This window comes from Accipiter gentilis, chromosome 8, assembly GCF_929443795.1.
Source record: "Accipiter gentilis chromosome 8, bAccGen1.1, whole genome shotgun sequence".
NCBI classification, from domain to species: domain Eukaryota; kingdom Metazoa; phylum Chordata; class Aves; order Accipitriformes; family Accipitridae; genus Astur; species Astur gentilis.
The window spans coordinates 44,234,307-44,244,990 of record NC_064887.1 but is presented as its reverse complement, the minus strand read 5'-3'; the positions used below and the strand labels follow the sequence as shown (position 1 = coordinate 44,244,990).

General features: G+C 67.0%; 1 protein-coding gene across 3 annotated transcripts; it reads right to left on the bottom strand.

The window, feature by feature from the left end:
* Positions 1 to 797: 797 nt before the first annotated feature.
* SHC2 (SHC adaptor protein 2) lies at positions 798 to 7,677 on the bottom strand. 3 transcript variants are annotated; one of them, XM_049807904.1, is made up of 13 exons: positions 7,135 to 7,677; positions 6,294 to 6,364; positions 5,853 to 5,913; positions 5,534 to 5,653; positions 5,353 to 5,406; positions 5,084 to 5,135; positions 4,783 to 4,909; positions 4,450 to 4,630; positions 4,298 to 4,364; positions 4,039 to 4,203; positions 3,253 to 3,554; positions 2,943 to 3,080; positions 798 to 2,148 (listed from the first exon to the last, which is right to left on the bottom strand). In XM_049807904.1, the coding sequence occupies exons 1-12, from the start codon at positions 7,618 to 7,620 to the stop codon at positions 2,952 to 2,954; spliced, it is 1,815 nt and encodes a 604-aa protein (XP_049663861.1). In that variant the 5' UTR covers positions 7,621 to 7,677; the 3' UTR covers positions 798 to 2,148; positions 2,943 to 2,951. The 3 variants fall into 3 exon arrangements, with proteins under 3 accessions (XP_049663861.1, XP_049663862.1, XP_049663860.1); XM_049807905.1 differs by having other exon boundaries at positions 798 to 1,991; XM_049807903.1 differs by having other exon boundaries at positions 798 to 3,080.
* Between the last annotated feature and the right edge of the window lie 3,007 nt (positions 7,678 to 10,684).

The following is a 10,684-nucleotide window of genomic DNA, read 5'->3' as shown; positions in this document are numbered from 1 at the left end:
GGAGCCTACAGATGGCTACTCAAAACACACCAGCAGCCACTGGCGGTTTCAGCACATGTGCCACTGTCCGCTTCGCTCCACCATCACCCAGCCGCAGGCTCCCATGGGCGCTCTCCTCACTCGCCCTCAGCCCAGCCAGGATCAGTCTGGAGTGGAGCTGCACTGGGGGCAGAGCATGTGGAAAGAAATCCAATTTCAGATGGGAGCCCTCCCTGGTGATCTGACTGCATTATTCATGTCCATACTTAATTCAATCAAGGCCTCATATTTTAACTTTATTTGTTTCAACAACTGCCGCATGGCTCCCTGCCGGCCTCCCCCTGCAGGGTCCTGCCCGCATGCTGGGTCACCGTGGGGTGCTGCCCCACAGCAGGACCCTCTCAAGGAGGGTCCCTGTGTCTCCATGCAGTAGTCCTACAACCTGGGGCGGAGGCGGAGGGGGGCAGAGCCCCCTGCACCCTGTGCCATTGGCACTGCACACCAGCTTCAACCAAAGCGGTTAAACCCCTAAAATAAATACCCCACCTCATGGCCACATCCCCGGGGCCGAGGGGCCAGGGCAGGCCCAGCAGCAGCCAGTGAAAGGCGTGGGTTTGTTCTCCAGCAGTGAAAAGAAGAAAATCTGGGCTGTCGCTGCCTTTTCCTGCCTCTGCTATTGAGGGAACAGCGCAATTATCTTTGCAGACGCATTACTACATGACAAAAAATAGCAGCTGAGATGGAAGCACCGTGTCCCTGTAGGTATTCAACTATCAATGGAGAATGACACATGCATTATTGGGCTTTATTTAGGGGCTTATTTTATTCATTGAGTCAGGCAGCACCCAGCGGCTCTGTCCCAGGAGGGGCCGTCCCCAGTGAGGGGCAGAGGGTGCCAGGGTGACCCCGCTCTGCAGGACAGGTGCCAGCAGCACATCGGCAGCACCAGGCACGCGTGCCTGGGGTAGGACCCAGGAGCCAGCCAGCACTGGGGCTGCTGCCCACCCTGTGCACGTGCCCGGCCCTTCACAGCCCAGCCACACTGCTGGCATGGAAAGCCCCCACTGCTCGGCTCCAGCAGCACTGGGGCAGCCTTCTCCTGCCTCCGCCGATTACAACCATGTGCTTTTTCTACCTGCCGGCCCCGCCGCACAGCCAGGAGCTGCAGCCAGGCCCACTACAGGGCTCTCACTCTGCTGGACAACCTGTTCATTAATGGGTGACAACTTGGCTCCAGGCTGCTCAGTGCCAGCCCGGCTGCGGCAAGAGCCAGATGAGGCCTCGCCAGGAGGCTTGGAGGCGGGTGGCCGCATCCTGCCCGGGGTAGAAGTGGGAGGTGAGCCTGCAGGCAGCAGAAGCAGGCAGGGCAAGGAGATGCTGGGTGCAAGGAGGAGATGCCGTGCAGGACCAGCACTGCAGGGTCAAGCTCTGGGTGCTCTAGCCCCCTCCAGAGCCAGGGGGGACAGGGGGTGACTCACGTGCAGAAGGGGGAACAGGGTGACCAGGGAGGGGAGAGAGACAAGCGTGACCAGCCAGGACAGGGCACGCTGCCGCTGCCACCGCCATTGTGAGACTGGCCAGGAACTGGTGGTGATGGAGATGCTGTCCTGGCACCATCTGCATGCCCGGCCCCCTCGAGCCCCTAGGCACAGGAGCCAGTAGCGGCAGCCCCATCCCAGCACCATGCCCGGGGGCAGCACGAACAACCCGGGCACCTCGCTTATTTCCAGGTTTAATTAGAAACGTATTCCAAACCACGAACCCATGCCGAGTGCCAGACACAGTGGACAAGGGGCCGTGTATGCCATAAAAACCTGCCGAAGCCCCGAGCCGGCCGGGGGGTCCCCCAGGGGCCAGGGAACACCTCTCCTCCTGGCAGCCCTGGCCTCATGAGCCAGTGCCGGGAGCTCGCCTCTGCCACGCACCTTCCCCGCAGCAGCTTCGTCCTGGCCCCGGCCTGGGAAGGGCAGCGGGGGCTCGGGGCCGCTGGGAGCCTCACGTGGCAGTCGCTCCTGGGGAGAATCCAGCTGGAAATGTGGGACCGACAGGGAGATCCAGCACCACTGGCCTCCAAGAGACACTGTGCCCAGCCCCACGGGCAGAGCCAAGCTGGGGGCTACAACCCGCACTGACACAGGACCTCATGGATGGGGGCACCCCCTGAATGTCCTGGCAGAGAGGGGGAACCAAGGCAGGGAGCTGGGTCCTGAGCAGCAACGCTGGGTGAGAGGCACAGCCCTATGGGCAAGGGGCTGGTCCTCCCAGATGCCCCTCACATACCTATGCATGCACACAGATATGCACACACGCGTGCGGGCACATGCCAAGCCTGCTCACTCCATCCCACCCTGGAAGCCCTGGGACGAGGCTCCTGGCACCAGCCTAGACCCCATTTGCTCTGTCATCATCCAGAGACCAATTCCTTGTGCCGAGATGGAGCCGGCCCTGGGGACAGCAGCGCTGGGCAACGGGGGCTGGCAGTACCAGGGGCTGGGTGCAGGCAGGGCCCCCGGGCAGGAGGGGGACAGGGCACCCCCACAGCGATGCCTGCCCGGGCCCCCTCCCATTGCTGGGGCGAGCCACGGGCAGCCCCAGGCAGGAGCAGGCAGTGCTGCCTGAGCCGGATTCGGGCTCCACACCTCTTGGTGAGGCCACCCACCGGCTCCCACCCTGGCACCATTTCACCTGCACACGTGGAATAAACGTCTTCATCTCCAGCTGGGCAAGGGGCCCCATGCAGACGATGGAGGGGAGGCAGTAGTGTGTGGGGAGGCCCTTCAGGGCCAGGGACCGCAGGGCCATGCTGGGGAGGGGCATGGGGAACCTGACCCTCGCATGTTGGGGGGCTTTGCCTTCCCCAGAGGCCAGGCACAACCGGAGGAGGGGAGCACAGACGGGCCCCGGCTTTGCCCCAGGGCTGGGGCGAGTCCGGTGCCAGGGGAGTGGGTCGGGGGGTCACGTACCCTCCGGCATCACTGCTTCCTCCGGACAACCTGGCGGAGGTGCAGCTCGCTCTCCGCGGCCACGATAGGCTGCTCGTTCTGCCGGTGGTGGCTGATGAGGTGGCTGATGCTCTCAAACAGCACGTCTTTGGTCCTCACCTGGGAACCGGGGGGCACAGCAGTCCTGAACCCAGGAGAGCTGCCTCCTGCACAGGTTCCCCATGCAACCCCTGACGCCTGCCCACCCCTGCAGCCTGTGTCCTCCAGCATCCCTCTCCACCCTGCCCTTACCCCCCCGTCCCCCATCGCCCATCCCGTGCCCTGCCCTTACCACTCCCTCGGGATCCACCAGCAGCAGGTGCTTGGGCTGCCCGCTGTGCATGCCGGTCAGCACGTACTGCCCCGGGTTGGTGAGACTGTCCCGCACCAGGAAGTCCCCGTCCATCTGCAGGAGCCTCTCTGCATCCCGCCGGCTCATCTTCCCGTGGTACCACGGCTCCCGCCTCAGCTGCTCCTCCGTGGGGGCGATGGGGGCCTTCCGCGTGGGGGGACTCGGCCACTGGTCCTCGATGGGGGGGCTGGTGCCACCTCCAGCAATGCACTCATGGAGCTTCAGGGCATCCTCGAACGGTCCTGTGGCAGCCAGGGGGTGCAGGGCGTCATGCACACCCCCCTGCCCCCAGGCACAAAGCAGGGCTGGGGTGTTGCGGGGGCCAGTCCAAGCAGTGGGAGCAGGAACCCAGGTTACAGCCAGACCCACTTCTGGGCTGGATCCCGCTGCACCACAGCCGTCCTGGGCATGATGCTGTGCCCAGGCACGGAGGGGATGGTGGCCCCCTGCCCTGGCATGGCTGCCCCCTCCACGAGGCCAGGCAGGGCAGGTAGATGGGGTACCCACCTGCAGCCCTGCCGCGAGCACGGCCCTGCTGCCCCGGCAAGTGCGGACAAGGATGGCCCCCAGCTCACGGCCCCCAGCGCTCGGCATGTCACTGCTCTGGGGTCAGCCAGTGCGGACACTGCCGGAGCTGTCGCATGTGGCTGGGCAGCCCGCCGGCATAGCTTGGACCCTCTGCAGCAGGTTCTGTGCCAGAGACCCCCCCCCAGTGTGGCGGCTTACTCATATCAAAGAGGTCCTTTTTGGGGCTCTCCTCCAGTGCCCCGCGAGCTGCTGCCTCTGGCTCCCAGGCGTCCAGGCTCTGCGTGTTCACATACATGTGCTCCTCGTAGTCCCGTGGGCCCAGGGGGTGGCTGTCCGCCTCCAGGTACCCGTCGCAGGGCTGGCCTGCGAGGACTGGGCATCACTGCCAGCCCAGGCAGCGCAGAGCCGTGGGGACCCTCGCTCACGGTTCCTGGGGCTCCCCCGTGGTGGTACTCACCCTGGCTCTCCAGGTCCCAGGGTGGCCCTGGCTGGCTGCTCTGGTCTCGCCTGGCTGCAAAGCTGCCCTGGGGAGAGGAGACATTGAGGGTGTCAGGTGGGAGCCTGCCTGGGACCCCCACAGCAGGACTGGCAGCGGCCCCAAGGGCTCACCTGGCTGGGGGGGCCAGAGCCGGAGGGCTGAGTACGGACGTGGCCCAGGATTGTGCCATGCCGGAGCCGGGAGTCGATCAGCCCCCCCGGGGGTGGCTCCTTCCCTGGGATGCTGTTGTAGTAATCATGGTCAGCCACCTCTTCGTCCTCTCCCCAGGCTGATTCCTCTGCACCCAGTGCCCTGCAGTGGGGACGGGAGAGCTGGGGACGACCTGCCAGGCTCAGAGCCCTCCCCACGCCCGGCAGGGATGGGGGCTCCCAGAGCAACCCCCAGCCAGGGGACGTGCCCAGGACAGGGGCTGTGGGGCTGCAGCGGGACTCCCGCTCCCCTACCTTTCTGGGGGTACCACCACTTTGGGGGGGCTGTGCAGGTACTGCTTGAAGCGCAGCTCGAAGGCTTGTCCCACTGTGCTGATGACGCTCTGCGCCAGCCCCTCGCAGCACTCCAGGATGTGGCAGGCTGCAGGCAGACAGATGGACGGCTTGAATGTTTCCCCTGCACTCCCACCAAGCCTCCAGGACCACCCTGAGCCACCCCTCGTGCTCCCCATGAGGAATCCCCTCCTCCAGCCTTCATCCCCCCCATGCATCCCGCCTCTTCCACAGAGCTCCCAGGCGCAGGGGCCAGCATCACCTCTCTGGTTGATGGGGTCCTTGGCGACGTAGGCAACATAGTCTGTGGTGTCCTGGGGGCACAGGGGAAGCTCAGGACCCGCATCCCGCTGCCGTGTGGGGAGCAGGGCTGGGGGGCCGGGACGAGGGGACCGGCTCGGCCTCGGCCCTGCATCCTGCCCTGGGACCAGGCTGCCCTGCAGTTCGGCTCAGCCGTAGGACAGGCAGCCCCCATCCCTGCTGCCCCTGAGGGACCGCAGCCAGGGGAGGGCCGAGACGCGTGTGCCTCACCGTGTCCCCACCAGAGGCGAAGGAGATGGATTGCATGTGGTGGTTGGCGATGATCTGTGGAGGGGGGTTGGGACATGGCCCACGGGGAGGTTTAGCGTGGGGGCCGCCAGCCCCCCTGGTTCACAGCAGGAGGCAGAGGTTTGGGAGGTGGCAGGGCCGTGTCCCTGGGGACAGTCCTCACCTGGCGAGTGGTGGGGATCATGAGGTTCAACCCGTCAACGGAGATGTTGACAGCAATGCTCATGCCAGCGAAGCGGAGGTTGCTCTTGCCCAGGATGGAGAAGAGGGCTTTGTTGGGAGCCTGACGGGGGGAGAGGACTGTGGGGGCGATGCAGCCCACCAGGACCAGGTTTCCTGGGGTGAAGAAGGCAAAGAGGGGTGCCCCAAGAGACCCCAGACTCTGCTCTGCAAACCAGGCAGGCGCCCCCAGCACCCTGTCCTGCAGCCCCGGCTCACCCCAGGCAGGAGCCCAGGGAGGGATAGGCTGGGTGGAAACTCACCTTCTTCTTCCAGATGCCCTTGACACCCGGCACTGCCTCATACAGTCTGTTGATGGCTTCCCTGCAACCCAGCCGGGTTACTGCTGCAGACCCCCGGCCCCTTCCCAGCTGCCTCCCCTGCCCACGGCTCTGCAGGGTCTGGGGGCATCAGCCCCTGCAGCCCGGGGCACTGCAGCCTCCCCGCAGTGCTGCCCCACGTCATGGCCCGCGGTACGTAAACCCGGCCAGGGCCACCTCCCTTCTCCTCTTTCCACCCATTGATCCGCGGCAGTGCCCTTCGTCCGCGTCCCTGCGTGCAGGGTGGATCCCGTGGGGCAGAGCCCCCCCAGACCCTGGCCCCGTGTGCCCCCCACCCCGGGCCCTGGGGAGGGGGTGCACCCAGGGCCGATGGGGGCTCCGGATGGCACCGGGGTGTGGGAGAGCGGGACCGCAGGGATGTACCTGGTGACCTGTGTCCGGGTGTTGAAGTCGAGGGACCTCATGGAGCGCAGCACCTCGATGCACCCCATGTACTGCGGGGGGGACGGGACACGGTCGGAGCAGCCCCCTCCGGCCACCACCACCAGCCCAGGGCAGGGAATGGAGAGGAGAGGAGGAGCCAGGCGTCAGTGAGAAGGGCCCCTTCCACGCCAGCTCCAGCGACCACGCGGCACCCTTTGGCCCCCCACCCCAAAATGCCCCAGAGCACGCCCAGCCCTCACGCTGAGGCCCGACAAACTCATCTGCGGGCTACGGCTTGCGATGCCCTCGTAGGGGCTGACTGCTGCTGGGTCCCGAGGCTGGTTCCCCGGCCCAGAAAGCCCCCCCGCCCCGGCTCCCACCCCGTCCCAGGCCGGTTCGGGAGGCCGCGCCGTCCCTCCAGGGCCGCGCCAGACAACGCGGGCAGTAACGGGGCCGGGCTGCCCGTGACGGGGCAAAGCGGTCGCAGGCTGCGTGTGCCGGGGGTGGCTGCCCAGGACACCCTCCAGGCCGGGCCCTCACCGCGTCCCCTCGGCCGCGGTCACAGCCGCGCTCGGCACCGTGGGCTCGGGCGGCGGCGGCCCCAGGGCAGCGCCCGCGGGGGCCCGGGGATGCGGCCACAGTCCTGCCCCGGCGGCGGAGCCTGCCCTGGGGCAGCCGGGGCTGGGGGACACGGGGGACCCGAGCCGCGGGCTCTGCCCGCAGCCGTCGGGAGGAGCGGCGAGACCCGCTGAGCCCCGGACACGGACACGCGTGGGGCCGGGGGCTCAGCGCCCTCCCGCGCCGGGGCGGGCCGGGCTCGGGCTTCGGGCTCGGGACTTACCCGGACGATGTAGGAGACGCCGGGCCCCAGCACCCGCTCGTCGGGGTGCAGCCAGCCCTGCGCCGGCTTGCGGATGAAGCTGCCCTTGCGGCTCCACTCCTCCCCGCCCGGCCGGGCCGCCTCCGCCCGCGCCGCCCGCCCCGCCGCCCCCCGCGGCCGCCCGCCGGCCGGCAGCGAGCAGGGCGCGGCGCACAGCGGTTCGCAGGCGCCCAGCACGGCGGCCAGCGCCGAGGGGGCCCCCGCGGCCGCGGTGCCGCCCGCCCGGGCCGGCGCGGAGAGCTCCCGGCCGGCGCCGGCGGGGCCGCGGCCGAGGAAGCCGGCGGGGCCGGGGAACTTCCACTGCGGCATCCGCGGCAGCAGCGCGCAGAAGGTGGTGCCGGGCTCGGGCTCCTCGCCCGCCGCGGGGCAAGGCGCGGGGGCCGGCGACGGCATGGGGGCGGTCAGCGGCTCGTCGCGGAAGCGGTCATACTTGGGCTCCGGGAGCATGCCCGGGGCCGCGCTCCGCTCCGCTGCTGCCGCTCCGCTCCGCCGCCGCGCCGGCTCCCGCCCCCCGCCCGCTCCCCCGGGGCCGCGCCGCGCTGATGTCATGGTGCGAGCGCTCCGCCGCCCCCCCGGCCCGCCGGCGCATCCCCCGCCCTCCCTCCACCCCCCCCGGGCTGGCAGCGCATCCCCCGCCACCCCCCCCCCTCCGCCATCCTGGACCCGCGGCCACCCCAGCATCTCCCGCCCCCCCCCCCCCCCCCAGCATCCTCAGACCGCCCCGCGCCCCCCAGGCTGTGCTGCTCCCCCCGAGTCAGCAGCGGGCGCTTGCGGAGGGGCGGCGGCGGGAGCCCCGAAAGGTTAGGCGCGATCCCGGCACTGGGGGACAGCGGGGGACGAGGCCGGCAGACAGACAGACCGACCCTCGGGCGCGGCTCTGCGGCCCCCACGCCCGGGCGGTCCCCGCGGGGACGGAGCCTCTCGCCCTCTGCCCCGCGCCCTGCTCCAGACCCCGCTGGCCGCGGCCCGCGGCTGAGCCGAGCCCCGGGGCTCGCACCGGCCCTGCGGGCTCCCAGCTTCACCCCAGGCGGTGTGGGGTCAACGGGCTGAGGGGGGGGGGGGCAGTGGAGCAGGGATATGGGCTGCTGCCTCCCCCGGGAGCCATCAGACTGATGGCTGCACAGGCTGTTCCCCGCTCACGCTTTGCCATTAGCCGGAGTGACCAGCAGGCAGCTTCTGGAAGGGGGCAGCAGCCCCTGGCCAGTGCCCTCACCCACAAAGGGGACATTTTCTGCTCTTTCTGCATCTCCGTCACCGGGTAGCGCTTCCAGGGAGCCTGGGGCTGGCTGGGAGGCGGCGGTGTGGGAGGCTTTGCCAGGCTTCGCTGCACAGCGAGGCTGCCCTATTTCTGTGCCTCCCGGCCCAGTGGTCTTGTTCACTCTGATTTCATCTGCTTCCAAAGCCAGGTCTGGCTCCTGCTTGTTTATATCTGTCTGGAGGGCTCAGGCAGTAAAAAGCACAATCATTTTCTTGCTTCTGTGCCAGTATCTGCAGCAAGCAGGGAAAAAAGAAACCTTAAAGGGACTTTCTGACCTCAATCAAGTAACTCACCCTTCCTCCAGCCCTGGGGCTGCTGATTTTTTCCAGTCGTTCAAAGGGCTAGACCTCCTGCCAAGCCCAGCACCAACGCGCAGCATCCTGCTCACCGCAGGGCCCAGAGAGGGGCCAGTGCATGTTCCCCCCGGGGTGTGAGATGGGCGCCGGGCTGGCGCAGGCAGAGCCGGGGACTCCCGCTGGGGTTTCTTGCTGGTGCCCCGGGGCGGTGGGAGCTGAGGTCAGGCAGAGGGTGTGAGCCCCATCTCTGCGAGGCGATGGGGTGATGCTCCAGCACAACTCAGGCCAGCACCCCAGTGCTGCCCTGGCAGAGCTGTGGACGGAGCCCAGAGCCACCACTTCCTATCGAGCTCGCCCTCAGCCCTGGCATTTCCAAGGCTTTGCCATGGATGCCGACTCCCCCGTCCCAGCCTGAGTCCAGGCTGGCTGGGTGCAGAGGGGCGAGGGGGCCCACAGCTGAAACCCACCCCCTGACTCAGAGCGGGGCCTGCAGCTGCTCCACCACACTGGTGTCCTGGGGACCCTCGCCTTTCCCCACCCCACCACAGTCCTGCATCCTCTACATCGCCAAAGTCATTGTAATGCCCGGGCTCTGTCCCCGCGCTGCCAGCATCACGGCCTCTCTGCAGAGCAGACGTGCTTGGCTCTGGCTTTCCGAGGAGCCTCCTTGACCGGGTGGAAACCACCCCGCTCTCCTGCCTGTGGAGGCGATGCTGCTACGGCCATGCAGCTGAGTGGGAGCTCTCCCCCCACGCCAACCGGCACAAACAAAACCGGAGCCTCCCCAGAGGCCGGCCGTGCCCTGGGCAACGCGCGGCCGCCTTTGTCTTGCCTTCTCCTCGCTGTCTCCCGCTCCCTGGCAGGTGATGGGGTGAAAGCCAGTAATTGCTCTAAGTGCGATCAATAAATCAAGGTAATAGAATTACATTTGCTGTTGCCATATTAGGAACCGCTTCTCTGCTCTCTCCTCTCTCCGCCCTCCTTGGGTTTGTTTTTAAACTGCTGCAGAGCACTGGAATGAGTTGGGCTGCTCCATGATCTCAAGATGGCTCTGGCAGGGAATCGGGTCCCTGCCCAGTGCAGGTGGCTCTGGGTGCACGTTGCCGGGGCCTGGGGGTCAGCCCGAGGGAAGGTGCCGGGTCCCTGCGGAGGTCACGGGCATTTTGCCCCATGCCACATGCAGAGTGCTCTGGGGACTGTGAGCACCCTGCGGTGTGGGGATGGGAGCAAAGCTGGGCATGGAGCAGCAGCCCCCACTGGCCCTGTGCCCACCACAGCAGCATGTTTGCCTGCAGTCCTGGGGAGATGGAGCTGCTCTCCTCTCCTGCACAAGTCCCTGGTGACCAGGGGATTATTTTCATCTCATTTGCAGCCAGTCTCAGGCTCTGGAGAGTTAGCTTCATGTCAAGGGCTTTCCCTCATCTCCTTTTAATCATTACTTAAAGGAAAGCCTCCATGAATAAAGGATGGATTGCAGCCTCAGGCGCTCCGTGGGCAAGGGGAGCCCTGCAGCATCTCATCACCCCACTGCTCTGTGGGGCAGCATCCCACCCCACCGCAAGATCCCTCCAGGCTCTCCCAGTCACCCCCGTGTGTGCATGCTGCTCAGTGGCCCCACAAACCCACGAACTGAGCAATACTGCTGGGGCGGTCAACTTGAGTGAGGGTGGGACGAGCAGGGCTGGCCCCCACCCTGCCACTCCCCAGCGCCACCTGATTTGCACAACTTTTCTAAACTGTGCCTAATCAAACTCCTTAACACCTCTGGCACTGCATTAGGGGAATCAACATCAAGTGCTCTCAAATACGTGAAGGATTAATTAGGAAAAAACACGTGCGCGCACAGCCAAGCATGCGAGCGACTTGGTGGTAGTGCCAAGGTGGGTGCTGCTCTCCCGCCGCAGCACCAGCAGCCACACTGCAGTCCCCCAGCAGTGCTTAGCCCCTCCAGCCCAGG